Source organism: Vidua macroura, chromosome 23, assembly GCF_024509145.1.
Source record: "Vidua macroura isolate BioBank_ID:100142 chromosome 23, ASM2450914v1, whole genome shotgun sequence".
Lineage (NCBI taxonomy): Eukaryota > Metazoa > Chordata > Aves > Passeriformes > Viduidae > Vidua > Vidua macroura.
In genome coordinates this window covers 3,607,481-3,635,312 of record NC_071593.1, presented here as the reverse complement: position 1 = coordinate 3,635,312, position 27,832 = coordinate 3,607,481, and the positions used below count along the sequence as shown (strand labels likewise).

The 27,832-nt window shown below is 38.2% G+C and overlaps 1 protein-coding gene across 8 annotated transcripts in view; it reads right to left on the bottom strand.

Moving 5' to 3' along the window:
* Positions 1–27,832, bottom strand: part of VPS13D (vacuolar protein sorting 13 homolog D) — a 97,712-nt gene that overhangs the window by 44,438 nt on the left and 25,442 nt on the right. For 4 of the 8 annotated variants that reach the window (XR_008440411.1, XM_053997293.1, XM_053997294.1 and 1 more), the window contains 35 exons: positions 27,378–27,588; positions 27,080–27,251; positions 26,636–26,748; positions 25,880–26,089; positions 23,632–23,897; positions 23,318–23,451; positions 22,881–23,036; positions 22,089–22,302; positions 21,694–21,768; positions 20,784–20,987; positions 20,239–20,328; positions 19,063–19,203; positions 17,747–17,869; positions 17,029–17,103; positions 14,669–14,774; positions 14,190–14,342; positions 13,464–13,599; positions 12,441–12,488; positions 11,535–11,685; positions 10,680–10,890; positions 9,402–9,649; positions 8,561–8,752; positions 7,876–8,002; positions 7,268–7,410; positions 6,308–6,438; positions 5,263–5,438; positions 5,024–5,147; positions 4,211–4,446; positions 3,344–3,452; positions 2,557–2,717; positions 2,105–2,213; positions 1,162–1,341; positions 783–899; positions 311–460; positions 7–156 (listed from right to left, as the gene is read on the bottom strand). Coding sequence is in view for 7 of the 8 variants with exons in the window: in XM_053997293.1 (XP_053853268.1) it covers positions 7–156; positions 311–460; positions 783–899; positions 1,162–1,341; positions 2,105–2,213; positions 2,557–2,717; positions 3,344–3,452; positions 4,211–4,446; positions 5,024–5,147; positions 5,263–5,438; positions 6,308–6,438; positions 7,268–7,410; positions 7,876–8,002; positions 8,561–8,752; positions 9,402–9,649; positions 10,680–10,890; positions 11,535–11,685; positions 12,441–12,488; positions 13,464–13,599; positions 14,190–14,342; positions 14,669–14,774; positions 17,029–17,103; positions 17,747–17,869; positions 19,063–19,203; positions 20,239–20,328; positions 20,784–20,987; positions 21,694–21,768; positions 22,089–22,302; positions 22,881–23,036; positions 23,318–23,451; positions 23,632–23,897; positions 25,880–26,089; positions 26,636–26,748; positions 27,080–27,251; positions 27,378–27,588 (5,342 nt within the window). In the remaining variant the exon portion in view is untranslated. The remainder of the gene's footprint in view (positions 1–6; positions 157–310; positions 461–782; positions 900–1,161; positions 1,342–2,104; positions 2,214–2,556; positions 2,718–3,343; positions 3,453–4,210; positions 4,447–5,023; positions 5,148–5,262; positions 5,439–6,307; positions 6,439–7,267; positions 7,411–7,875; positions 8,003–8,560; positions 8,753–9,401; positions 9,650–10,679; positions 10,891–11,534; positions 11,686–12,440; positions 12,489–13,463; positions 13,600–14,189; positions 14,343–14,668; positions 14,775–17,028; positions 17,104–17,746; positions 17,870–19,062; positions 19,204–20,238; positions 20,329–20,783; positions 20,988–21,693; positions 21,769–22,088; positions 22,303–22,880; positions 23,037–23,317; positions 23,452–23,631; positions 23,898–25,879; positions 26,090–26,635; positions 26,749–27,079; positions 27,252–27,377; positions 27,589–27,832) is intronic. The other 4 variants (XM_053997295.1, XM_053997296.1, XM_053997297.1 and 1 more) reach the window with 2 other exon arrangements.

Genomic DNA, 27,832 nt, shown 5'->3' with positions numbered 1-27,832 from the left:
GTTTACCTTGTATATATCAGTCAGGGCATTTTTGCTGGGAAATTTCATGGCATTGACTTGTACAGCAGGTGCAGGGTCCAGGGGCCCATTCTCACTCATACTGGGTGTCAGAAAGAGCATAAAAGGCTGTGTGGTGCCAATAAGTTGGTTGTCCACCTACACAATGGACAGAAAATGGAACTGAAACTCCAGTGATATTTAGGAATTAAAATCTCAGTCATTGCTCTAAACATTTTTCAAACCTATTATGACTCAAAAAAACCTGAAGAAGACCCATGAATAAATGAATTTCTTTCAAAACAGCAAATACCTGTATATCATGCACACTGAGCTCTAGCACCTGACCAGTCGAGAGCTGAGTGTAGTGGACATTAATGCTGGTGAGGCTTGCAAAAACAAGCTCTTCAGGGACTTTGTTGACCAAAGACAATCCTATTCCACCTTCCAGTTTCACAAGCACCTAGGAAAAGAAGGGGAAAAAACCCACCAGTAACAAACCAGCACTGAAAAACTTGTGATATCAAATACACATTTCTGCAAACAAATTACTTTTTTAGGTTCATCTCCAGAGAGACAGAGCAGCTCTTTTACAATTAGTCTTAGACTCAAGAGGGTTAAGACATATTAACCCAAATTCTAAGAAGAAGAAGCTGCAGCAGGAAAATCTGAAGTTCATAACAACAAGGTCATCATTAGGAGAGGTTACTGACCGTCATCCCCCTCCTGAAATCTAGAAAGGAAAATTAAAATAAAAAAGACAAGTACTAGTTGTCATATCTTACTTCTAATTCCTGCTCTGTGTCTGGATTTTTGAACTTGCGCAGGTCTTGTTCCGTAACTGGAAGTTGTTCTCCTTCACTGAATGAACGATCATTTCTACGTTGGTTACAATCAGTTATCTGAAAACAAATAACTTACTACAATGATCCCTTTCATACATATAAATAACAGCTACATTGTCCTACCTTAGCAAATTATCTTTTTAAAAACTGAAGGACAAGAAAAGTTTAGTACTAACTACTTCTGGTTTATGATATTCCCATCCCCTTCATGTCATTGTAAAGGCAGTTTTCATAAGGATTTAATGATGCAATACAGAAAAAGAGTATTTCCAGTATAAGCAAAGAATGTAACTAGATTCTAGTTAATGAATTCTGTCACCTGCAGAACTCTAGTTGGCCCATCTGGCATGACTCTCACAGCCAGTACTCCTGAGCCAGGCCTCATCTTTTGGTTTGTGAACTGCTGTTCAGGTGGAACTGGCCCCAAAAGTTCAAGTGAGTTATCAGGACCTAGAACAACTTCAGCTCCATCATGAAGACCCTGTATTCCTCCCTTTGCCTGGAGAAAGAAAAAAAAAGTAAGGAAAGAAAATTAAGTAATTAAGCAATAGGTAAACAGATAACTATTTACATATATTAATTTAAAATGGTATTTTACTTTCCTCTCCTTATGCTTCAGAACTAAAAGAAGAGCAGTCCAGCAGTATTTTACTTGATGTTACTAAAGTTTCTACTAACTCATATTTAATTAGTTGGCAGATAAAAGGAGCAGCCAAGATCGATAATTAAGTAATTGATAATTAGGTGGGTAACTGATAATTAAGTGGAAATTAAGTATTCCCACTGCATGTTTAAAACTGAAGCTATCACATCATCAAGGGACATTGGAAAGTCCTTCCTGAAAAGTCTTCCAAAATGATAGGAAGCTTTTTAAAAGATGAAATGTGAACCTGTACATGAGAATGTAAATCCTTACTAAGTCAATCCTTACTTATTGCTGTCTAAAGACAGCAATACTGAGCTTTTTTGGTTGCTTCAAATAGTAACTTACTACACTGTACTAAAACAAGCAATGCAGTATCATGGTACTAACTAAAATACTTTACTAGTTTCTAATTAATAGTGCAGGATCTTTAATTATTTGAAATTATTAAGAACATCCAAATATAAACTTCAAACATAAGGTGCTTGCACAAGTTTGTTCTGCTCCGTATTCTGAACTTGTCTCAAAGCTTTTAGTTCACTTCAATACTAAACCCAAATGACTCTGTCATCTACATCAGCAACAAACAAAACAGGTTCCACATATAATCAGTACTGACTTGGACAACAAGCCCATGGATACCACAGGTCAGCTTCCCATCCTGAAAGCTCCACGTCTGGGTCGTGCTGCGCCGCCGATCCGGCCTTCTCAGCATCAGGGGCTCGTACCTGCAGGGGAAGCCACAGTGCTCAGAGGATGCTCCTCGGAACTTTTACTCTGCACTTGTGTTAATGCTGAACATTTATTTTGCCCCAGCTTATATTCCTAATCTCTCTCCTGAAGTACTCTGTCAACAGTCACCCGCTGAAAAGACATCAGCCATGCTTTTACAAGTATTTCCAAGTCACACAGGTGATCGTGAGATTTTCTAATAAAACTAGACAAAATCCAGCTCTTTCACATTCCTTCAGAACAATGTCTTTCCATATTCAGAGAATATCACATTAAGTATGTTTTCAAAGACATTGTTACAAACCCCCATCAGTTTCCTGAGGTACTGTGTTTCCATACCTGTTATTTGTGACAGCTGCTAGGCCTGCAATATCTAAAATCATACTGGAGTCCTCGGAGCGAGGAGAAGGTTTGTGGGGGTTATGAGGAACTGAAGAACCTTCATGGCAAAGCATTCCTGAGTCCGTCATCCTCCAGAGCTGGGATCGCTTTCCCGGCTCCTGTTACAGAAAAATTCAACATTTAAATACAGTACAGAGCAAACAGTTTTGTTCTGTTTTGCTATCAGAGGCTTTGAATTTGAGTAACACCTGGAATGACTTGTATATAATTAACTTCAGAGCCCTGAATTAGAATTAGGAACTAGATTGGATAAAGGCTTCTGATTGAACTCTGATATTCAATGAATACACAACAGCAGCTAGATGAAGAGCTGCATTTAAAAGCTGTTTGTTGATCTCAGCAATATTTAAACACAGTTTCTATTTCTTAAGAGCTCCAGAAATAGATGACTTGGCTTACAATGCTCCTGAAAAGGAAGCATGTCCTACCTTGTAACTTCATGAGACTATCCAACACACAACTACCATATTCTGTTGTCTAGGAGGCATTTACAACCCTCCTTGCTACTTTATTCCAGTTCTCTTTTCTGTTACCCTTACCCCTATAAAAGTCTTACACAGAAGCACCACCACAATTCAAACTAACCTATCAGTTTGAAGTCTTTCTCTACCCTTTAAAAGTTAGAACTTTTTTTTTTTTAATGTTGTCCTACTCTCAACATTTGATTTTATTTCAGCACATAGCAACAGTATTATTTTAAAAAAAGTCAAATGTGTCCTGGTACCTTTTTTTTCAGCAAAACTCGTTGAGTCTTTGAAGAAACATCGAGGACAAGCTCTGCATTTGCAGCATCCTTATTTGAAGTAACTGGTCTTACACTTGGCTCCTGTAACCTGGAACCAAGAAAACAGCATCATGTTTGTTCAGACTAGCAGCTTCTTCTGTAGCATGAATTCGATCTGCATCAAAATTCAATTGGAAGTTTACACTCCCAATACAGCCCATCAGACTAAGATTTATATTAGGGGTTTTTCCCCTCTTGTTAGGAATTACCAGGGCAAGCTGGTAACTTGAGTACATTCTTAAAAGGGGCTTTGATTTCTCATGGGAACTAGGAACCTCACAGGCAAAACAGATGAATTAAAAGACAGTTTCCTACCTCATTCTGAGGAAAGTAACAAAGCCCTGTATCAATCTCCCAGAGCTGTTTTCAGCAGCATATAAACTAGTGCAAGCTTAAACCTCACAGGTATGTTGTAAATAGGTGTGACTTGTGGTAAAGTGTCCTTTATACACCAAAAGACATTAAGTCCCCAGAGGGGGACCCCAAACATCCCAACTCTGCTGAGACCACATAGTGGGGTCACAGCAGATGCCAGATGCTAAATCCTTCTCAATGTGTGACAGAATAAACTGTCAAGCTTTGCCTCTAAAGCAAGGTACTATGTCCAAATGAGGTAAAATACATAATTACTAACAGCCAGACAGCTTCTGAATTTGGCATTTCTTCTGCTAGCTACAAGGTAGACAAAAGTTTAACTCCATGTGAAAAGCTTCTCTTTAACCATAAAGAGAATAATAATTTAATATTAATTAATGAAACCTTAATGTGAACGTTAGAAGTATTTCTATCAAAGATATCAAGAATTACCCTGAGAAAGTATATGTAGCAGCAATATAGATGAAGTTTTCATAGTAAAGTTGTTTGCTGTCTTGGAAGTCATTCATGCAGCAGACAACTTCTGAGGAGCCTGCTCCTTTCACTGTCAGTGTGATGAAGGGAGGCAGGACTGGCTCATCCCATGCGTAATCCAGAGAGGTCATGGGCTTCACATCAGTGGACAGCCTGGGCTCCACCACCCCGTGCTGCTTAAACACAACTGGGACCTGCAACAGTCAGGAAAGAGGAGTTTGTTCATACAGGAATTGTTCATCAGACAGACTTTTTGCTATCATTTGCTCATTTACCAGGAGTTGATGACTGGAACATGCTCAGATCATTTCTTTATTTCCCCCCACAATCATTTCCATATGCATATTCTTCCATTCAGGTCTTAAGTAAAGAGACTCTTAAAGGGATGATAAACATCATCTTTGCTTTTATCTATCATCTGTGGTTCAAAATGTCTGCAGGCCCATGGAGCATCTCAAACCCTGGTAATCTAAATTACAAGACTAGAACAGATTAAATACCATCCCTCTTATTGGTAATACTTCTCGTCCTTGTAAGACTTGTAAAGCACTCATGAAAGCCACAATGCTACCACTATTATTTGAAAAAGATGACATAGCTGTGTACTACCAATTTTAACCAGAACTTCAGAAAATTACAATTATTGCAGACAAATACACAGACTCCCATTTTATTTCATTACACAAGTTAGTCATCTTCCACTTCTAACAAATACAGAAGAATTACTTTTTTTACTAAAAAAGGAAAAAATACAAGGCTTGGTTCTTTTACCTTGGAGAAATTGTCAATGCGGAAAGGTGGCGGTAACTGGTCGGTGTCGCTGAAGGCAATGCGATACGTGGCTCCTTGAAGGGTAATTTCTACTCTTAAGAAGTAACATTTTCCCAGGGTGTCCCTGAAGAAGATCATAGTACAAGACATGTAAACTTCTAATCTGCATTATCTGCAGTGTTAAACAGCTGCTTCTATCAAAACACAGAAGCTGCAGAAGATTTACAGGTCACAGCTACCTCATATTAATGTGGAACGAATTGTTCTTGTTGACTTCAAAGCCCCCGGACCAAATGCAGTTTGGGACATCCATCAGCCTCACACACAACAGCTGATCATAATCATTCCGTGGCCAGTGGAACACAACACTGGAACCAGGCAGGGTGGAGATGTAGCCATCAGGATTGGATGTTCCCTAGGAATAGAAATTGGTAAATAATTGGTAAATCATCCCAGCACTGAAAAATTCACTGTTAACCTATACACCTCTAAAATACAAACACAGGCATTCTTCTGTCAGGTGGGTGCTGCTATTGGAAGAATAAGAAAGATCCTCATAACCAGCCAACAATACTTTCAAGAACAATGTCTGCTCTGCTTGGTGAGCAGATGCTGTGACTAAGTACAGTCCTGGGGTGACTTTTTGATGTTCGTCTCTCCATTCGTCTGCTTAGCCCAGAACCAAGTTTTGCACCCTTAAAGACTGGCTCTGAGAGCAAAGTGGGGGGAAGAAGAAGAGTGGAGTTTGTTATCAGTAAGTGCACGCACTCCTCCACATTCCTCCTCCTGGACTGTGTTGCCTGCGGATGGACAGACAGCAGGACAGAGCTCTCCTTTGCTTTTAGTTAGTTTTTATCTAGCTGAGGCAGAGAAGTTCCCTGGACTGTGGTTTTTCTTTTACTTCAGACCTGTTTAAACCTGCTCTGGACTGAACACCCAGAAGAGCACTGGCAGCTCTCACCAGCATTTCCACTGCCAGAGGGACTGATAAGAGACTGAGTGACTCAAGCTACAGCCCATGGAAGGGACTTTCTGAGTTTGCCATCTCTTTTGGAGCAGCAAGAGGTTTTACTGTTCAGTATTGTTAATTTTTTGTGCTGGTGAATGCTTTGCCTATTAAACAGTTTTTTTCCACTTTTCTCCAAGGAAATATTTTCCCTAACCAGTTGAGGGAGAGCCACTTGAATCTGCTTTCTAGAGGAACCCCTTCAGAAGTTTTCACCCAAATTTGCCCTCAACCAGGACAATGCTGTACTAAAAAGTCACAAGCAGGAAGCTTCTTACCTGACCTCGGGCAAATTCCCGCTGAACAAAGGCCAGCCTGTAGCTTGATTTATTGTCTAACAGATACCGGGGAGCAAAGGTGACCATGCAGGTGTCAATGTAACGGCCTCTGCCTTTTTTAACATCAATACCTAGTAATAAAAACAAAGTGAAAATATAGCTTACAAAAGGAAAAGACAGCTCCCACAGTGTATTTCAGAGAACATAAGTTCTTTCTTGGGTTCCCGAGATGAAGCCTTTGTGCCATACAACTGCCTTGCACTGGAACATTATTTTAAACAGTAAATGTAACCTTATGCCATCTGTTACCCTCTATTTCTCAAGTACAACTTAGATACTGAAGATAAAAACCCAAAAACAATTCCCAGTCACAAGTTTATCAATGCAAGTAATTATTTCATTTTTAAACATATGAAAAATACCTTGATAATCACTGAGGAGTAACTTCCAGACTCTCATTTAATTCAAAACTAAAACCTGCTTGTACTTTATGTACACCAGGAGTACAAGGAATCCAGAAGCTGCACTCCTGCACATCAGCCTATGCAGGCACCACCAAGCAAAACCCAGAGAAGCAGCACATGGCTGAACAGTTACAGTACACAGACACTCAAAATAATCAGAGTAATGTCATGGGATTTAGAATGTACTTGGAATTAGCATACAGGGGGAATAAAAGCACAGAAGCAGACAGAATAGTTTGACAATGTAGTTATTTACACTCAATGATGAAATGTAAAATTAAAAATAACTGAAAGCTAATTTTTAAGCTAATAAAGTTCAAAACAAAGATATAAAAATACTTAGAACACTATATTTTGTTTAATGGTTTTCTCTGGACCCTCAAAAGCCTTTAAGAAGTTACATTTCCCTGCTGCAATTGCTCTGTTTCTTGTGTCACTGACATTGTATCTCACCAAGAGTTCCAGAGGGTTTTCCAGTGTTCCCATCAGCACCTACCAATGTTGTAGATGAGGCCTGGCCGGTTTCCATGCTGGATCACCTTGAGGGCTCTGACACCACTACCACCATCCAGGGAGAAACCCTGGCACCAGCCAGGCATACCTTCAGGATGGATTCCTTTTCCAACCCGCATTGTACAACTAAGGGTAAGAAGAAAACACAGAGGTTTAGTAATTTAAATGAAGGATCAGGTAGCAACAGGATGATCAAACACATGCCCAGACAGAAAAAGAACATCTGTGTCTGTATGTAGAAGCATTTGAAGCCATCATAGATCTCTCACTGAGTGACTCATTCTGCATTTCTGCCATAAGCCCTTTCAACACACTGGTAAAGAGTCAATGGCCATGTCCTGTAAAAAGCTTGGCAATTTCCAGATTGATTAATGATGACAGCATTTGTGTGTCTTTTATCTTTGAAATAAAAAAAAATTAAAATTTGGAATAAATAGAGATACAACAGAATTGGCCAACCAAGGAGCTTTCAGTAGGAAATGTTTAAGAATCCAGTATGCTCAACACAGTATTAAAAAACCTAATCACTTCACAGGTCATCTTAATACTTTCACCTTTGTAAATTTCCTCCTGATTGCCCTTCTTACTTACAAGTTTGGCTGTTCTTTATCAGCATAGCAGAACAGCAGTGGGCTGAGGCTTCTAGCAAGCTCATGCTCCTCAAACTGACCAGCTGCATCTGTTTTTGCATTATCTTGTCTGAAGATAAGTGGCAATCCTTTAAGTGAACACAGAAAAAAAGAGTATTAAACTACACATCACCTTTGTACAAATTAAAATGAGAACTGCAAAAATTTCAAATTAAGGAACCCAAGATATTTTGGTTTAGTATTTTAGCCGTTACTGTGCATGTATTCTCCTCAAGTTCTCCTTATTCTTCTTAAAACAGCTGTTCACAGCTGCAGGTCATGAGACTGGTCCGTGCAGACCTGAAAGTGCCAGTGGAAGTTCACACAGACTCACTGCAATTCAGACTGCTGCCTTCTCAAGGCATTTCAGTCTTTGAAAACCACAAATTTTAACAGTGATCTAATCTATATTGATTTATTGAGAGGTACAACAGCTTATGTTTGAAAATCTTTAATACAGCAACCCAATGTCTAAGTTATCTGCTGTAACATGCACCAAACAGTAGCTACTGGCACTACTAAAAATATAAATTCTTACAACCTTTATTCCTCTTAAGTAGCATTTAAAAGCTTTATTTGGCTAGAAAGCAAATCAAAATACTACAGGAAATCCTTATTTCCCACTTCATGGTTACAACAGAACTTGCCTGTTTTGTTGATTAACCAATATGGAGCTGAAATTAGTATTTTTAGAGAGCCTTCAGCACGACACACAATCCGAATGGTCAGATTTAGCAGCCGTTTATTGGCATCGTACAATCGCATCCGCACCATGTAGTTTTGTGTTCCTGGAGGAATCAACAGCTCTTTGCAGATTGGGAAGTTTTCTAGCAATACCCCTATGAAACAAAAGAAAGAAGAGCAAAATAAAACATCATCCACACAAACACGAGTTTTTGATAAACACTTAAGCTGGTGTTTCACATAACTTGATCTCCCTTAATATTACATAGAGCTCACTCTAATCAAATTTTATATCTGCCCAGTATAGTAAACTCTGACCTCATGAAGAAATGCCTCAATTTAAGTCACAAACAGCAAAACAAGTTCTGCAAAGGACCCTGCTTAGGGCTAATTATTGCTTTAGGCATTACAAGTCTAGCCTGTGTTGTGTAACTCACATACACTCTCAACACCAATTATTTCCGTCAAAAAGAAAAGAGCAAAACCACCCAAAATATTAGGAGCTTATTTGATTTATTCCCCTCTTTACCACTGTTCTCTCCAGTTTCCGCTCTCAGGAAAACAAGAACTGAACAAGGAACATTCTAAGTGACAGCTGACAAACCAGGAGGAATGATAGCAATACTGGGTTGGTTTTTTTTTTTTTAATGTGTTCACTTCATTAAAAATAAGAAGCTCGGCAACTCAATGAAATCATCATTTAAATGCTTTCTATTTTTCTGTTTTTCCATTCTGTTCCTTGCAGAACAAGTTTCCTGGTGGTACAGAGAGGAGCAGCAAATGGTCCCTGAGCAGGAGCCTTACCCAGCTCAATGTTCTGGGCTGTGTCAGCCGTGTGCAAGGCGGCCTCTTTGCCAGGCTTCAGTGTCCCACTGATGGGCAAACCCTTCACGTAGAACTCCAGCTCACAGGGCAGCAGATTGCAGATTACCACCGTTGGCAGGAGATAAATGGTATGCCCAGGCTGCCTGAAAATCTGCTTAGCACTGTCAGAGAATATGCTGGAAGGCATGTAATCTGGGTAATTTTCTTTCTTTATAGCCACACAGAACCTGGGAATGATGACACATGTGAGAAATCAATGAATTGGACAGAACAATTATACCCCGTCTTTCTGTATTGCACTAAGTCCTCAAAGATACTCTAACTTCAGGATTTAAAAGCAAAACAGCATTTAGAGTTGTTCTCCACAAATTCACTTTGTAAGTTATTATAAGGTATTTAGTATTTATGTCTGACATTAAGAGAACTAACAGAAAATGGCTATTAGAGATTAACACCTTTAAAATCAACTTCCATAAACTTGCAAAAGCATGTTCTTAACTGCTACTAAAAAGAGATTTTTAACCATTAAATTATAATCATGTTCTTAAGCATAAATGCTGGATCCCAGCAGATATATCCTTGCTCTAACCACTTGACATTTCAGTTGTTCATTAGTTAAGTTGAAAAACTGAATTGGTAAACCTTCATTTTAAATAATTTGTTTCTTTTGCTCCCTGTGATACATTAAAAAACAGCATATTAGGAAATGAACTATGAAACTGACAGCAATAACTATATAGTGTGCAAAGGTCACTTCCTGACACAATTTCCATAATCTCTATCCTAGTATTTCCTAAATTCAGAGCAGCCCTAAATCAATCATATCAGCAAACTATAAAATTCCATTGAGTCCTCACTATGCAGAGACATTTTTGGCCTCAAACCAAGCAGAGGACATTGAGGACAAAGAATGAATATTTGTGAACACTCTTTTGGAAAACCACTCATTATCCTAAGTGAGACTGAGCAGTTAGTTTAATGCAAGTTCACATTCTATTTTCTGAATTTTCTTTTTTTTACAATAAATAGTGTACTTTGTATTGTCAGAGGTTTAACAGGGACTGTCAGAGGAGCTTCAAGGAGCCCTGCAGAAACAGAGCAGCTACATTGCACTGCTTTCTCACTATTCAACAGACCCAATAAAACATCCCACTAAACTGCAGCAGATTTCATCTCTAAGCATTTTCTTTCCTGTTATTTACTTTCACAGGATTTCATTTCTCAGAGCTTACAGAAAAAGAGCTAGGCTTTAATTACCTGAAAAATCGGCTGTTTTCAGACTCCATGGAATGACACTCCCTCTTGCTGCTGCACACCTCTGCTGCCTTCTGGACATTAGTCCAGTGAATAGGAGCCTTACAGAAGAAGGCTCCCATTCCTTTGGGCCTGGCTTGCAAACGCCAGGATGTGAGATGCAATGGAATAGCAAAGGAATCTCCTGGCATCACTGCTGGAAGGACTACAGGCTCTGCAATCAGAGAAGAAAACACACATATCAAAAGAGGCTCCTTTATTGAAAACCATAAAATTTTGAAGTAGTAAGTCTCAAATTTTTAACACAATATGTTTAATTTTAATGTAAATCACTTCCTGCTTTATGCATGTTTCAAAACCCAATCTGTTATTTTTAGCTCTATTAACAATCTGGCAGCAGACTAATTTCAGTGTGTAAATGTGAAACAGCCTAAAAACTTGCTGGTAACTCAAATTCTTTAGTGAAAATGCTTGTTTCAAAAAACTTCATTCTTCAAACCTTTTGGGTACATTATCAATGTATCATTAGCTTTCTACACTAAACCTTTGCATGGTAACACCAAAACCCTCTAGATTGCTGCTAAAGAGACAACTTTGCTACATACAGAAATAAGATTAAGTCTTTACAGAGTCTCAGTTTTCCTTGTTTATCTGAACAGTAACTGAATATCCTGCTGGGCTCTCTAGTCTCTTGTTGACTGTCTTTGTCTTAACATGACCCATATCCTGTCCAGGGAGGTCTATTCTGGTGTGAAGCATTACAGACAGTGGTGAATCTTCTTGGGGAGACAGCTGAACTCCCCACAGTGTATAGGGAATGCTATAGGAATATGGGTCACAGGAGTGCACAGCACTTACTGTCAGGGGCAGAAGGACTGTCCAGGCGCAGCTCCATTGGAATTTCCAGCTTGTTCTTCAGCATCAAGGCTGAGCGCACTGTTATCACCTTCCGGGCGCTCCCCTCCATGGTGACTTCAAACACCACACGAACTGGAGGCAATGAAGAAAACTGGAAGATATTTAAAAGCATTAAAAAGCTCAGGTAATGAATATATCTAGCAGAGGGACACCTCCATTATGAAGCACTAACTGCTGGAGAAAAATTTGCCAATTGAGTCCAACTATGTGTGACTCATAAGGTGTATAAATAGTTTAATGATGGTGGTTTATAATCCTGTACCTCTTCCTCAAAGCACAGTAAAATTATGAAAAAGCAATTCCACATACCAGTAACTCTATTATCTTTCTCAAAATAATCCAAGTTCAAATAAGAGCAATATGGATCCTAAGAGAAGAACTTTATACACCATCTCACTATTACATTATTTAATGAATCCATGGAGTTTGCAGTCTAAGCCTCATATAACTACCAGTCACTCATCATTCCTATCTGTCAAAACTGAAAAATAAGTTGGAGCTTTCTTAGCATATTCATACTTTGTTCATTCATAGCTGCCCTTCTGCTGTGGTATTTTACCTTCTACACTGCACAAAGTCATTGCCACTTTGATCCTGAAAACAACATTTAGTATATGTTTACATACTAGAATTTATATACTGGAATTTAAAACCCATTTTTCAAACATTTATACTGGTGAGGAATGGTAAATCATAAATATTTGTTCTGATTTGAAAGTGCATTTTGTTTGCTTAAATTTTCTTTCCATTGAAAAGGTTCTAGAAGGATGGGAAAGCCAGTTCACTTGTAGAGTTTCCCTACTCTTACTTAAGTAGCTCTCAAAAAAAAAGAAAATATATACTCACATAGACTTGTGGATGTATTATATTTGTTCTACTTATTGGGCTTCCAAGCTGAGAGGAAAGTAAACAAGAAGGTTAAAGTAGTTCAACTTTTAAGACACTGCTCTCAGCTTTAAAACAGAACTTTACTACAGAATAATAAACTTTCATCACTTTGTGTTTCTGATCTTCAGTACAGCTTGGAATCATGTCAGAACTGGATTAGCAAAGCCTGTTTGTAATACTGCTTTGCAAAAAAATGAAGCTTAAAGAGGGCTTGTTGTAAAGAAAATGTCTACAGGAGATGTTGCGAGTTCTCATTAATTTATCATAATCTCATAATTTGCATAATTTTCCTTCAATATTCAAATTACAGAGAGATTATAATTTTTATGCTTCAATATAAAAGTATCAGAAAATTCAAGTAAGAGACCACTGGCTCTTGTCACCAGTATTAAATTAAATTGTGCTTCATATCAAAAAGATCTCAACCTCCTATTGCCCAGTGCTCAACAACTTCCAGTAGCTAGTCTCAAAATATAGTCTTGATATCCACAAGACCATTTTTATCAGTGAGCCTCCACCAAATGCCAGCCTGCTGATTATTACAACTGCATTTTCCCTTCATGACAAGTATATTTTGTCTGCAGAGCAACATACTTAAAAACCAATCTCTAGGCTTACAGGAAATTGCCAGTGTTGTTTATTTGAAGCAAATTAAATACATGAAAAGCATTCCTGCAATAAAAGAAATAAAAGTAGCTGCTGAAATGCTGGGCTGATTTAAAGCTCAGTCTCCACAAGTGCATGGCCTGTCACTAATACATTCATTCTGGCCCTGGAAGCTCTGCCTGCCAAGCACAGATTGACTGCTGACTGCTCTGGCTCTGGCTTGGTTACACAGCTAGGAACCCAGCATCTCCAAGCTCTCCCAGTCCAGGCTAACTGGAAAGAGGACAATCTCATACAGCAGATGCTTTTAGATCAAAATCTTGCAGACATCATTACTCCTAATTTTCTTTTAAAACACTCAAAATCAGAACTTACAGTAGAAGAGGAGGAATTCTTATCTGGTGCAGCATATCGGAAATATGTTCCAACTTTGTCTACGGACACCGGACTCACTTCTTCCCAGCCATTTACTCTCACTTGCAACTGATGAATCCTTAGATCATGTGTGTGCCTACCAGGTTAGATCAAGTTAAATTACTATTCAGCATTATTATACAGACTAAATACCAAACAGTTAAAACCAAAAACATCCCCTGGATTCTATTTAAAGAATCCTACTGAAGCATTAAAAAAATCTCAAGAGTTTTCCCATTTCATGGATAGATGGACCTGATTTTATGTTTAATTACTCCACCTTTCCCAAGGAACACACAGACACATAACTATGTTGCAAATATAAAAGCGTGCTACATATTTGTTAACAAGCTCTAGTCCTTACCTCTGATAACAACCAACACTGCCCCAATAAGTCCTTTAAAATAAAGGACATTGATTTGTAACTGAAGCCCCCAAGTCCTTCTAAAAGCTTACAATGATCCAACTCACATATAGGAATAGCTGCCACAACAGCACTAGTTGCTGCTTTACCAGAGAAATTATAATTTCACTCCATATAGGATATTAAAAATAGAAACTAAACATTAACAGTAGATTTTACAGAAATCCACTTTTAATGTGACACCTGCCAGTGCCCTCACAACTGTGAACCTGTGTGTTCCACATAGGAGACTGTCAGAACACCTCATGGCCTGGTCCCTTCACCTGTGTCTGAGTTTCCCTCTGGTTTCAAACTCAAACGGAACCTCTTCCCCAGTGATAACCTCTTGCCATTCACTGACATTATGGGCATCACCCAGCAACGTCCCGTTTTCCTCAGGAACAACACCTGGACTCCCACTATGAGACAGCGCAGCCCTGTGAAGAGAATCACAGCATTTTACAAAATGATTACTTCAAGTTGCAACTGCTTTTTAGTCTTCCTCAGTCCTGCAGTGAACACATGCACGCCATGAATGTACTTGACTGGTTTCCACATTCTGCTAGGTCTCTTGGAAAAAAAAAAACCTCTTTTGTTTAACAATAAAACTATCTCTGTGTCAAAGAAGAGGCTCTTAACTGAGTAAAACTGGGAGCTGCCTACATGTGTCTGCGAAACAAAAGCACTGAACCAGCAGAGATTGGCTGACGTGGAAGAGGAGCCACACAAATGTGTCTGAAGTGATCCCCAAAGAGCTCCTTACCGGGTTGGGGTTGTAGTCAGGGTGGCAAACCAGAGAGTGCACCCAGTGTGATTCCTCAGAGCAAAGGGGATAAACGGCTGCCTGCGCTTTGGGGTCTTCATTTCAGCTACAAAACAGAACACAGATTTGTCTGAATGCCCATGAGAAACAGTCATCAGATGTTTATGTGGGATGAGATACATGGCTGGAGAACCACAACTGCACTAACTAAAAAAAAAGAAACAGGACATCAGATTATCTACAAAATTTTTACAATTAGCAACTGCTACAGAAACGGAACAAAACTAACAGACATTCTTCCCCTACATCAATCCCCCTTGGAACTGAGCTTAATCTACATGTTATTCTGTTTCTTTATATCAAGTCTTATAAAATACTATGCCTTCAGTTACACCCAACATGTAGAAAATCTAACTAAAAACTCAAGCATAATCAGAAACCTTTTATGTACATGCAAATGCTCATGAAATACTAAACACACATTCACTTATAATTAAGATTTATGCGTATTTAAAGGAACAAATACAGGGTTAGCCAGTATCCCCTTTAAAGGGATTTTTATTCTCAAAGCCTGAACAAGTAGAAGTATTTTCCCTATACAGGATAAAGCCTACTGAAATATGGAAAATAATTTGAGAGCAACCAAAGGCAATCTGGTTTTGTTAAACTGCTGGGACAGCAAAACACCAGAAGATACTTCTCCCATGTTCAACTTTTTCTAAGCACAAATTTCTAACAGGCACACAAGTGCTACTCTCATGTTCCACACTGCAGTGCATGAAATCTGTGAAAATACTTACTGAGTTTGGACACAGAAAAAAACACTGTCAAAGTCCAGTAACTTACTTAAAAAGGAAAATAAATGGCTGCTACCTCAATACACAACATCTTTAGTATGAGAGAAGTGGAAAGAAGGCACACACAATAAATCAGCTGCTTAAGGAAAAGGTAAGACAGAAATCTCTTCCCCAGGCCTGATTTGAAGTCACTCCAAAAGGTTTCCAGAGGCAAGGTTTCATTCCAAGGTTTCCAGGGGTGATGTGGGGAGGGCAGGAAAGTTTTTGAAGGAGTTACGGATCATGACAGACAACTTTCTGTCAGATCAACAAATCCCTATGTACCCTCACATTGTCCATGGAGACTTAAATCTGATCTAAAGCTTACAGAGAAAGTTATTTCCAATTAAATAGCAAGAAGATGAAATCCTTGAAAATCAAAACTCTGATTTTTGCCAAAAGCAAATACATGTTTTTAGTGTTGAGTTTCAGTTTATATAATGTTTTGGCTAGCCCAGGTTCTGCAAATTCAGACAAGAAGCCAAATGAACTTTTACTCTGGTTTTAATCTATTGCCAGTTTATCTTTGAGGACTTCTATAAAAGGATTTTTGGGACTATGGCCTGATTTTCAAAAGAAATGTAAAAGTTGTATTTTGAGACTACTGCCTGAAAAAAAAGACTATCATTACCAGGAGAACTTTTTAATAATTAATTTAGTAATTTAGCTGCAAACTCTACTAAAAGCCAAGCAATGAATATTAGATGTTTTGCCACTTGTTTGATTTTGGGGGAAAAGAAACCACAGAAAATATTTCAGAAAAATAAATCCAAAATTTTCCATTTTGTTTTTTTCTTTAAACTCAGAGAAAATATTTCTAATGGGACTTGAACAGGAAACAGATGTAGATTTCTAGAAAGTTTTCTGTCCTCCCATCCATTAACTTTCCTATAGGGCTATATATTTATGAAGTATGCTATTTGTCTTCCATAATGTCAAAAAATGAAAAATCTTTCTTTATACTGCATGGTTTTGCCCAAAACCTGTCCTGTCAAATAGAACTCAAACAAATTAACAAATTATTTATTAGGAATGCTTTACTTCCTAAGGCTTACTGAAAACAGCCTGTGCTTCTGAAGTATCTGAAAGATTTAAGTACCTAAATATGCTAAATTAGGCATAAATATGTATATTGAACATAATGGTGGATATCTTTAGACTACAAATTAAATATTGAGATATTATTATGCTATTGGTAATCCCACTGTACTGTCCCTCTAGAAGAGGGACAGTGAATAGTCAATAATTCACACAACCTTCCTCACAAAGACAGTTTTCCTACTTTGGGTTATATTTCTCCACTCTTTCCTGAAGAACCCAGAGAATGACATGATGAAATACTAAATTTAGCAGATTAAAGAAAAGTAGCTGTTGTATTGTTTGGCTTGAGGGTTTTTCAGTTTTGATTATTTTTAAATATAGAGGCCAATTTACCAGCAAGTCCCACATACAGCACAGTATTTATTGTGCAAGAGCCTTCCAAAGAAGAAAACCACCTTTTGGTGTCTGTGTGCTGTACAGTACCTCTAGCATAGATCTGATGCTCTAGGTTAGTCAAACTGGCTGTACTCCTAGTTCTAAGGTAGACAAGAGGGAGGCCTGGCAGACAGGAAAGACAAAGTCAGCAGGTAAAAAAATCCATACAAACACAAGTAGATCTTCCCCTGCATGCATAAGGGAAGATACACATCATGCAGTTATGAGTCTCTATTTGTTTGCTTACACTAAGCTGGCATTTGAATTGATAAAAATTCTTTCAGAAGGAACTCTGGGAGAAAATAATCTGAAAAGACCTGCCACACATCGAGAGCTATTACTCAGGTGATTATTTTACAAAGAAAACAGTATTTTTTCCCAGAAACTCATATATTTAGGTCTTTGGGGTACAGAAAGAAAAAGATCCTCTCTGAACTGCACACAGCCAAAAATCAACACTCTGATTTAATCCTTGACATGAGAGTCAGTCATTAACTGAGCGTGGCAGACAGAAAGGAAGCAGAACTAGCAGTGCAAAGCTCTTAATCAAAGCTAAGCACCCAGAAAGCTTTTTGTTTTAAAATAATTGAACATAATTGAACAGAAAACAGCTTTTTTGTCTTTTTTTTTTTTTTTTGCCAAACATATCTAACAAATCACTGTATTCTGTGAAGTCAAAATACTTTTGTTTGTAATACATTAGACAGATGATCGTGTGTGTGTGTCAGGTCTGTTTCAAATAAAGTGTGATTAATGACCAACATACTCTGCCCAAAACATGGGGGATCCACCGAAGAACCCATCCAGTCTTCTGAGCTGATTACATTCACTTCTTTGTCCTGTTTACAGTAATCTTCCATCCAGGACTGCTTGGTACATGTGTATTGCTCTAGAGGAATGTAAGCACAGACAGCCAGTGTCTTCAAGGTGGCAGTAAACAAAGTCATTGGAAAGTGTGTTAAATTCATCACACTCAAGTTACTCCACTTTAACAGCAGAAGTTGCATTTCGCTGCTTTTTCTCCGAGTTACATAAGTTAAAGACAAACAACAGCTCATAAAATCACAGCAGTGTCTTAAAAAAATATATATATCCCTAAGATTTTATTTTTAAAAAAAACCATCAGTGGAATTTCATGTTCTTAAGATACTCCTATGTCAATCTAAGAGCTCTCCCTGCCGAGGCAATTAACCTTAAATATTTTCATGTTAGAACTACTTCCTAGGGGTTTTGGGGTTTGCTTTGTTTTAAGAGGCACATACACATTCTTGCATAAATATCAAGACACCAATTGAGTCCTCTGGCACAACATTAATCACAAACCAGCCTCACAACTTATTATCACTGCTTTTAAAAAGCAGTATCTTAGGAATCATTGATTTGCTTCTCCTCCTCCCACCCTGTCCCCCTCTTTCTGCCAACCCCCCAGGTTCTCCTGGGGAGAGAAAGACCAAGGAAGGCTTTTCTGTTACATCTACAAGCTCAGCTGATGGCATTTTTTTTATTGTGCCCACCAAATAATTCTGAATGAGCAAGAATATTCCTGGGAAAGGCACACAATTGGAACCCCACAATGCAGAAGCTCACATGAAATTGGAGTTACTGACAAACAAAATATTTTGATTTCCAAATGTGGGTCATCAACAGCTCAGGTGCTCAGAGACTGAAGAAGAGAAATGAGTAGCTCTCCCCACTACACCTGTCAATGTACTGAAAAATGATGAGCTTATCAAAATATTTTTAAGCCCTATGAAGTACAGAAAGCTTTAGATGAAAGCCTGCTTCTGATTAAAAATAAATTTCAAACACTATACAAATCTGATAGAATTCATATGACCAAAGAAAGAATTCCTACTAACCTCTAACATATGCAGCTCATGTCTTTACACTTTCACAACATCTGATGGAACATAGGCTGCCTAAACACACACCTGGTACGGTATCCTGGAAAGTATGGAGGGACTTGGGCCAATCCCACTTCCTCCACGGGATGCCAGCAGCACTTTAATTAAAGGTGTCTGTCATTTTCAGTAGTGAAAACCAGACTGCAGAGTGCTGCTCTCAGGGAATATTCCCACATACCTATGAGAACAGAGGTAATGTTTATATCCAGGCGTGGTTTGGCCTTCACTTCCAGCTTCAGGCGGGAAGGCTGGAGGCGGCTCGAAGCTTCTTGTTGCCAAGACACCGAGCACGGCCACGGCTCAATAAATGGCTCCCAACCTGAGGGAAACACAAACCATCATCTCTGCCACACTCATGGAGGCCACACTGGCTTCCACGGCCTCCACTGGAATGCTCTTGACATATTTAATAATGCAACTTTCATAATTAGATCCTTTACTTTTAATCTGGATTCAAGATGAAGCCGCAAGCCTATGGATTTAATTTAATACCTAATACAAGTTTGGTCCAGCTCCTCCATTTAGACCATGTATACTGTATGTAGGGTCTTGCAGAAATACCTTAGTTCCAATTGAAGCACTAGAAGGCAACTACTGCTCTATATTTAAGCTAGCTGGAATTAAGCTCTCAAATAGCTTTGCAAATGATTTTCACACAATTATACATTAAGTTGGCAATTATTCAGTATCTCAAAAGATAAAGGTCTAGAAGCTACTAAAAAAATCACCCTATGTATTTTTAAAAACAAAGAATTTTTTAAAACCAAAAAAACCCCTTGTTATCGACAGATAATTCCTGAGTGCTTGTCACCAGTGAAATTTAGAAATTTAGTTTCTAAGTTAAAAAAGCCCACACAACTAGATTATTTCTTTTGTCAGTATCTGGCCTGTATTGAGGCCTTTCTTTTTTGCATCTAAAATATAAATTGTGATTGTCTTCTTATGTTAATCCTTTGTCTTCAGCCTAATCACCTGCCTGCACATGATTTTCCTTCCTGAAATACATAATAAACTGAATCCACCAAACAATTAAAGAGAAGAGAGAAGAGAATGCAGAGGCAGCTTTTTATAAAACTGTTATTTTGCTGGATAACCATTTTATGCAATTCCATTTGAAAACCTGAGTGCCACTTTTGATATCTGCCAAATCTCCACTTTCCACATCCCTCCAAATGATCTCAAATCAGAATATCCTGTCTAGGATCACACTGTCTCACACACACACAGTCCCAAAAGTCAACCTTTCCCTATTCCCTTAGAGGCATTTCATAGTGGGTAAACTTCAGGCTCCTGTAGTAGGAAAGGCTGTTTCCTGAACTTAAATGAGAAAACAACAACCCTCTAGGTATTTCACCTGAAAGCTCACGGTTGTAATAATCTCCAGAGAGGGTAAAATGAGCGTAGCCTTCAGGGCTGGTTCTCAAATGCTGGAGAAAATTCAAACCTGTGGGAAAAAAAAAAAAGAAGTGAAATTTAAACTAATGCTAACAATCAAGCTTCCTGATTCTGTGAACGGTCAAGTAAGCAATGGAAGGTTTTGTCTTGTCTTTTAAACTGAAACGGTACAAAAAGCTTATCATAATACTCTTCTAATAACATTTGCAGACAGCCACACCTTACAATACAGAGCCTCCCTATGATTCTGCTCAGGACAGATTTCATTTGTTATGTGATGTAAAAAGGGGAAACCAGAATCTTAACCCTACAAAGACTGCAATCTTCCTAAAACCAAAACTTAACCCAAACAGAAATAAAGAAAAAGGAACCCCCAATATCCCACACAACCACCACCAAGACACTGTCAGTTGAAATTTGACAGGTCCTGACAAACAAGAGCATGATGCTGAACACACCCAGAACTGACAATCATTTTATGCCAAGGCAGAACCAGAGACTCACATGAAAATGTTATTTCAGCCAAGGGAACGTCACAGTCCATGCAGTCATCTATAAAGCAGATGCAGATACTTTCTGCCTTTATTTCCACTCCAGAGATGAACTGGAAAGGCACAATCCCCTGGCTATCTCGACCAGAAGTCTGGGAAACTGATTTCAGAGGTTCAGCATTCTTAAACAACCAACTTGCTGCTTTTTTCAAGTCACCTTAGATAAAAGCAAACAACCAATCAATCATCATCTACTTTCTCAAAGACATGTACTTAGTAAAAATCATATAGAAGAAAACTAACTCCCTCTCTCTTAAGAAAATATTCTCAACAATACTTGAATATGCTCTATTTTGTAACATAAATATGAGGAGATTATAAAGACATTGGTATAGCCTAAGAGTAAGAAATGTCTTTTGAAATTTGCAAATGCAATAAAAATCTGTAACATTATGCATGCCAATATATAAGGTGGGAAGTATGATAGTGCTGAAGGAAAAAAGAATCACTTGTGTAAAGCTTTGCTTCCTTTTCATGTACTGCATGTAGAACTAGAGAAATATGATTTTTAAAGGGAGAGATGAAAACACATGCTCTCAAGAGGAAGAGATGTAGAATAGCAAGAAATTGGTGCACCATAAAAATTACCAACCTGAGCACAACCAAAACTCCCAAACAAAAATTCTCTCATGCACCCCACACATGACATCCCAAAGGGCAGAAAGAATCCTTGGGGGGTGGATTTTACACAGTAGCACAACAGGAAAAAGAATGTCTAAGACTACAGGCCAGCACAGAGCCAAAGATGTTCTAAAGAAGGAAACAGTGCCTGTGCATAACCTGAGAGTCTAAAGGCTTTACTTAATTGCAATTAAGGTAATATGAACAATGTGCAAACCCCTGCTAAGAATATCTGATGTTACCTTGGCAGACCAAAAGAGCTTTACGACAATCTTCCATGCTGAATCCCAGCTCCTGGAGGCGAGCCAGCTGGACTTCTGGAATTAACAGTTAACCAGGCATAAATCCTTGACAGTTATCTACTTATTTTCATTTCTAAAATCAAGATACATCTGTACAAAAAATGGGGGCTTGTTTGTTAAAGACTGCAACTATAGCAAAAACACATGATTCAGCCCTGCTTTTATGTTTTTTATAGTCTCATCAGGACAGAGCCATTATTATGTTCCAACCAACAAAGGCTCTTACACCATGAAGATACCAACATCTTTTGTGTTAAGCATATAGATTAGCTTCACCTTGCAGAAACCTCCCTTAGATATAAGGAATGGCTTCACTCCAACAGTGAAAAACATACCAAGAACAGGATCCAGCACACGTTTGGATACATCTCTGGTTTCATGTGCCAAGGAGTTCTCATGCCCCGGGGCTGAACTGGAGGGATCAGCAGCATTCCCAGCACTTGAGTCAGGCAGAGCTGCACTTGTCTGTTGGGGAATTGACTTTGCAATCGCCAAGAAGAGTTGAACATCATTGTAGGACAGTCTGATATCCAGGGCTTGCAACTGAATCTAAATGAAAAATGAGAACATAAGATTTACTTGCTGTTTTCTACACATTTTTTAAAAATACTTCAGATATTAATAAAGCTTTTCCCAAAGGAAGACAAAATTTAGTGTTACAATCTGATCACCATGCTGTTTTAAAGATCCAATAATAAATTTATCAAACTTGTTATTATTTACCAACAACCAAAAGCATTACATCTCAGGGAAAAGAAGTTTTACTTTGATATAATGGTAAAAAAAGTCTTTCAACATAATTCCCCTCTAATACGTCCTAACAATTAGAAACAGAAAATACAGAAAATTATAATTTCCTTTGAAGTATTAGTAACTATCTAACACCATCAGCTTACATAATCAGCCCATTTCTTTCCCCCACTATTAATCTCTGTAACATATCCTATAAATCACTCTTTCATTACCACTAAGAGCATTTTCTACATGCTTCTTTCTTTTCCATTTCAGGAAAAAGTTACCTTACACTCTTCTTATGCATTTGAAAGTCTTCTATTGAATCCTTGGGCATAAAAATATCTCTGCTAGTATTTTCCACTGCACAGTTTTATTCAGGCCTTTAATATTACCTCTAGAATAGGAGGAAAATCTTCACTATTGAAAGCATCCAGCAGTCCTGAACCACTTGGGTAGGAAGAATTCCCAATTAGTTCCATATGAATCTGTACTGGATCAATAATTGACAGTGCAGTCTCTTGCTCATTTCCTAACCGGCACGAAAACACCTAAAAATTGTAAATTATTTTTAAAAAACTATGAACTGAGATAACAGACCTGGCAAGAACTAGCAATATTTTGAGTCTACAGTCAAGTCTTACAATGTTTTAACAGAAACAATATAAAACTATTCTCAAAACTGCTGTAAAATGAGAACATTTGATGAGAAACCAACAAACTTCAGAAAGCATCTGTGGACTATTCCTTTTGTATATATATTTATAGTAAAGTATCTTCACAAACTCCTCTAATTTTAGATGTTATACAGAAGCAAATTTATTTTTCTTACCTCAATGCCAAACAAACTGCCAGAGAAAGGACGATCTAACAATTTGGGCTTGTAAGTGAGAACAGTTGTTCCCTTCAGAATAATTGCATTGGTATCGAAGCAGGACATGTCTTCAACAACCACAAATTCAGTTCCTTAACCAAAAGAAAAAAAAAAGAGACAAATAACTAACAGGGCAGTTGGCAATATCATTAAGGTACTTTAGGTATTTGTAGCAGGTTTTTTGATTTCCTTTAATGGACCTGTCTTTACACCAGCACACAGCTTTTAATGAGAAAAGCTGCTACTAAAGCATCAGAGAAGAGCACATTTACCTGTCACATTAACCTTGACTTCCAGCTGCTTTTCTGCTGTCACAGGGAGCGAGGAACGTTTGGTGACTACTCCACTTTTCACAGTTTTGGGAACAACAGTCGTGTCACCGATGCAGGTTCGCTGCCGGGACGGATGGGGACTTTCCCGCTTCCTGGCATCTCCAGGAGTACATAAGAAGTCATGAACCAGTAACAGCCAGTCAAATATCAGGAACACACGAAGATTGTTCAGAACAACTGTGAAACTGGAGGAATCCTTAGTAGACCTTTTAAGAACAGAGAATCACACAGGTGAACTTTACAACCTCTAAATATTTAAAATCATGCTGACAACTATCAGTATCTAGTAAGATTTATATGGCATTTTATAGGCATATATTTGGTTTATTGTGTCTGGCCTTTAAAATGCATACATATATTTATATATATATATACTTAAACAGATTGAAATTCAACAATTTGCTGTACCCACAGAACCCCAATAGATCTTAACTGCACAAATTCTAAGCCATAATTATACAAGAGATGAATTGAAAAACTAAATGACAGGAAATTTATAAAAGCTCCTTTAACACACTTACGTTATCAAGATTAATTTTCAAAATCTCAAATTTTAAAACTTTTTTTAATTATCATTTTATGTCTGCTGGCTATCAAACCTAACATTCTGTGTGCGAAACTCAGACCTGGCTCCGAGACAAGACGTACAACACAAATTTCCTCTCATACCCTGACAGCATTTTGCAGCACAGGAAGCTGCTTTGTCATCCAGAAAAAATGTCAGCCTGCCTGAGCTCCCAGCATCCCATTCTGAAGGTCTGGCTAGGAGGGATGGAGTGCTTGGCTTCATGATCTGGAATACCAGTTACATTTGATCATGCTAACTGGAAAATCATCTAAGCACTTAAATACCATGAAACAATTTTCAATCCAGCACACTGTGAACTATAAAATCTCCAAAGAACTGTGATGCCTTAGTGGGGAGCAGGCTCTGCCTGAGCTGCTTCCAACAGCAAAAGCCTATAACCCTCCCTGGCTCTCCAGGATATTTCAAGAAGCACCAGCCAGTACAACACTCTCACTGAGTTCTGCCAGCCCTTGCATCTTCTGCCAAAGATGCTCTCACCACTAAAAACAGACCACATGCTGCTGCAGCTGAAATTTAAAATCACAACAGTTGGGAAGAAGATTCCTGAAACTCTCACTCATAAACCAGATTAGGCTGTACTGTGCAAACTCACTAACTGTGTCTAATCTAGCTGCCTACTGACTCAACAGTTCTGTGAAAACCATCTGGGCTTTTTTTAGGGTGTATTTTTTAGTAAATCTCATTTTAGATTTAATCAAATTGAAACATTGGCTTCTTTCTGAACACATTGTTTAGGTACCTAAAACCGTAATGCAGCATTGAAATCTTAAAAAAAAAATCCTCTCAATTGCCAAGTTTCTTTAGGTGGTTTTCATGAAAAAATGGCTCTAAAATTTTCTACTGGACTAAAATAATCCACAATTTTTTTTTCTACATTACTCCTGCAATTGTTGCAGAAGGCATTATACTTATATGAGAGTAAAAAAGCTGAGCTTGGTCAGCAAATCTGATCAGAAGTGAAAGCAGTATCTCTAGTCATCTCACCTCACCCTCTTTTTTGATAGTTAACATTCCCCAAAAAAATACCATGCTAGTACAGGTAAATACTGACATTATACTTTATATTCCAAATTTCAATATTCAGTATTTCAATCTCAATATAAATTAGATCAAAACAGGTAAAAAACAAACAGGGTAGGACAGAACATAGAAGAGAATACAGAGATTGTTTTTGAAAGAGGTGTTGTTTCTGTCTGTATTTGATGCTCTCAGAAAACCACGTGTGACACCTGCTGGGAAACAGCTTTTGTGCATCTTACCTTGAAAATTCTACAAACTGGTTTTATGCACACATACAAGTGATAGGCAAGACTTATCAAGCTTTAAGCACTACTGATTTTAATAGGTCAAACTTTCATCTGATCCATTACACATTCAAACCTAAATTTTATTGCAATAAGTGGAAAAAAAAAAAATCCAACAACTTCTAGAGAATTAATAACTGCAGATTTCAATCTATCAAGTACCACTGATCACCCCAAAAATGTCATCACATTGAAATACAGTGCCCCCAAGTTTATCTACAATAATAACAGATGTATTAAAATCAGGACAATACTGATTATGTCATTATTAAAAACAAATCCCAGAATTACCAACCTGAAATGCAATTCAATCTGGATTGCTCCTGGGCTACTGGTGTTCTTTGATGACTGAAAGATGCAATTGAAGACATTTGGGGGGCCTGTAGCATATTTCTGTCCAGCATAACGAGTGTCAAAGGCCATCATGGAATGAGAGACCAGATTTACAGACTTTGTTCCATCTGAAGAGCTTTCAAAAAGCAACTTGGATTTCTTAAAATCAAACCTGGGACAATAAAAAGCAAAACAACACACCAAAGAGACTTACAGTTTCTTTATTCCTTGGAGTCACTTTACAAGTATGGTACACTGCTGAAATCTTTCATTTAGGTATTTTCTACAACAGCTACAATCATGTCCCATGTCATAGAGACAGAAAGTAGATCTGTACTAAATGTAATAATATTTTCCACTGATAAAAAGCCTTTTGGATTTAAAAAAACCCCAACAAGCCAACATACTAGAAATCTGCTTTTTTAACCTTCCCTAGTTTTGCTTTCTTAATTAAAATACTATTTCTTTTGGGCAAGTACTGATTGCTGGACTGTTATTTCAAGGACAACTGAAAAGACAGACCCTATCCTTTGAACAGTGTCATTCCCTTTCATCTTTCAGAGCAGCTCAAACCCTCAGTTTGGTCTCTAATTAAGAAATTCCATTTCACTGCATTATTAAATTGTAATTCCACATATTATTTCTATTCTTGCCCTGTATCTTTCACGTGAGCATAGTATTTAGGACAGGGTATTCAGTATGAGAAGAATGTTCATACCTGGCTAAAGAGCTGCATCCATCTTTTCCCTTTGGATCCATCAGTTCCAGGCTCACATTAACCATGTCAATGAGGAATGACATGGAAGTATACACTTCTCCACTCAAAACTGTCTGAAAGTAGAAAATACCAACATTCTTTTTCAGAGCATCTGTTTAACTTTAATCCCTGAATTAACCTGTATTTCAGAAAAATGTAAACAGCTTTTGTGTGGTGTCTTCTTCTCCAAATTGTTTCATCAATGGTTTCACTAACCATTACTGGGGAAGTGTTACATTTCACAACACTGTGGGCCTTTAACTTAAAAATTACCATTAATCCATTTTCACAGTACTGGGCTAGAGCTTCTTTGTCCTTAAAATATTGCTGCCATCAGCAAAATCAGCAACCCCCCCCCCCCCCAGACATTTCAGAGGAATTTCAGCTGCACATAGATGCTCTTACAAGAATTTTTGGATCCTGCAAGTCATAAGGGCGCATGAACTCCTCGATGGGCTCCCCGAGGTTGTTCTCCAGCAGCCCACGGATCAGTTTGTACTTGTTCAGATCCAGAGAGCAGTGCACTGAGGACAGGTTGCCATGGATTGAAATGTCTGCAACAGCATGACTCAGCTCTCTGCAACAAAGAGAAAAAGAGAAAACCTCAGTGTTTCCAGGAGCTCCAACACAGCAGGCAAGACCTTTAGGATACAGCAAAAGGCATCTAAAACACTGCTCTAGGTGACAGCATAAAGTGACTCACTTGTCCAAATTTCTCTCTACTTTTAACTTCAGTCTGAAGGGCTCTGTCAGCAGGCTCCCTCCTGTCTGCCTCACCAAGTAGGATGGAAAGCTCAAATCTGCACTGGTATCTTCCACAGCCTTGGAATACTCTCTCTGGTATCTTTCAGCAGCAAAGATGTCCATGTCCTGCAGATCAACTACAATGCAGTCTAAGAGGCAGATGTGATCCTCTGCAAGTACACAGGAGATAACACATTAAGGAAGAAAAATAGAATCTGTACAAAACTAGTGCAACCAACTTTTAAGAAGAATTTAGTTTTACTTTATTCCACTTTTTTTTATTCATGTTCATCAGTATCTGTAAACTAGCAGATATCAAGCTCATTCACAGGTCAATCTAAATTCCTAATTAGGAGTCCAAGTACACTCCTTGTATGTGTGCAATATGCATCTCAAAACACACCCAATTTGCAG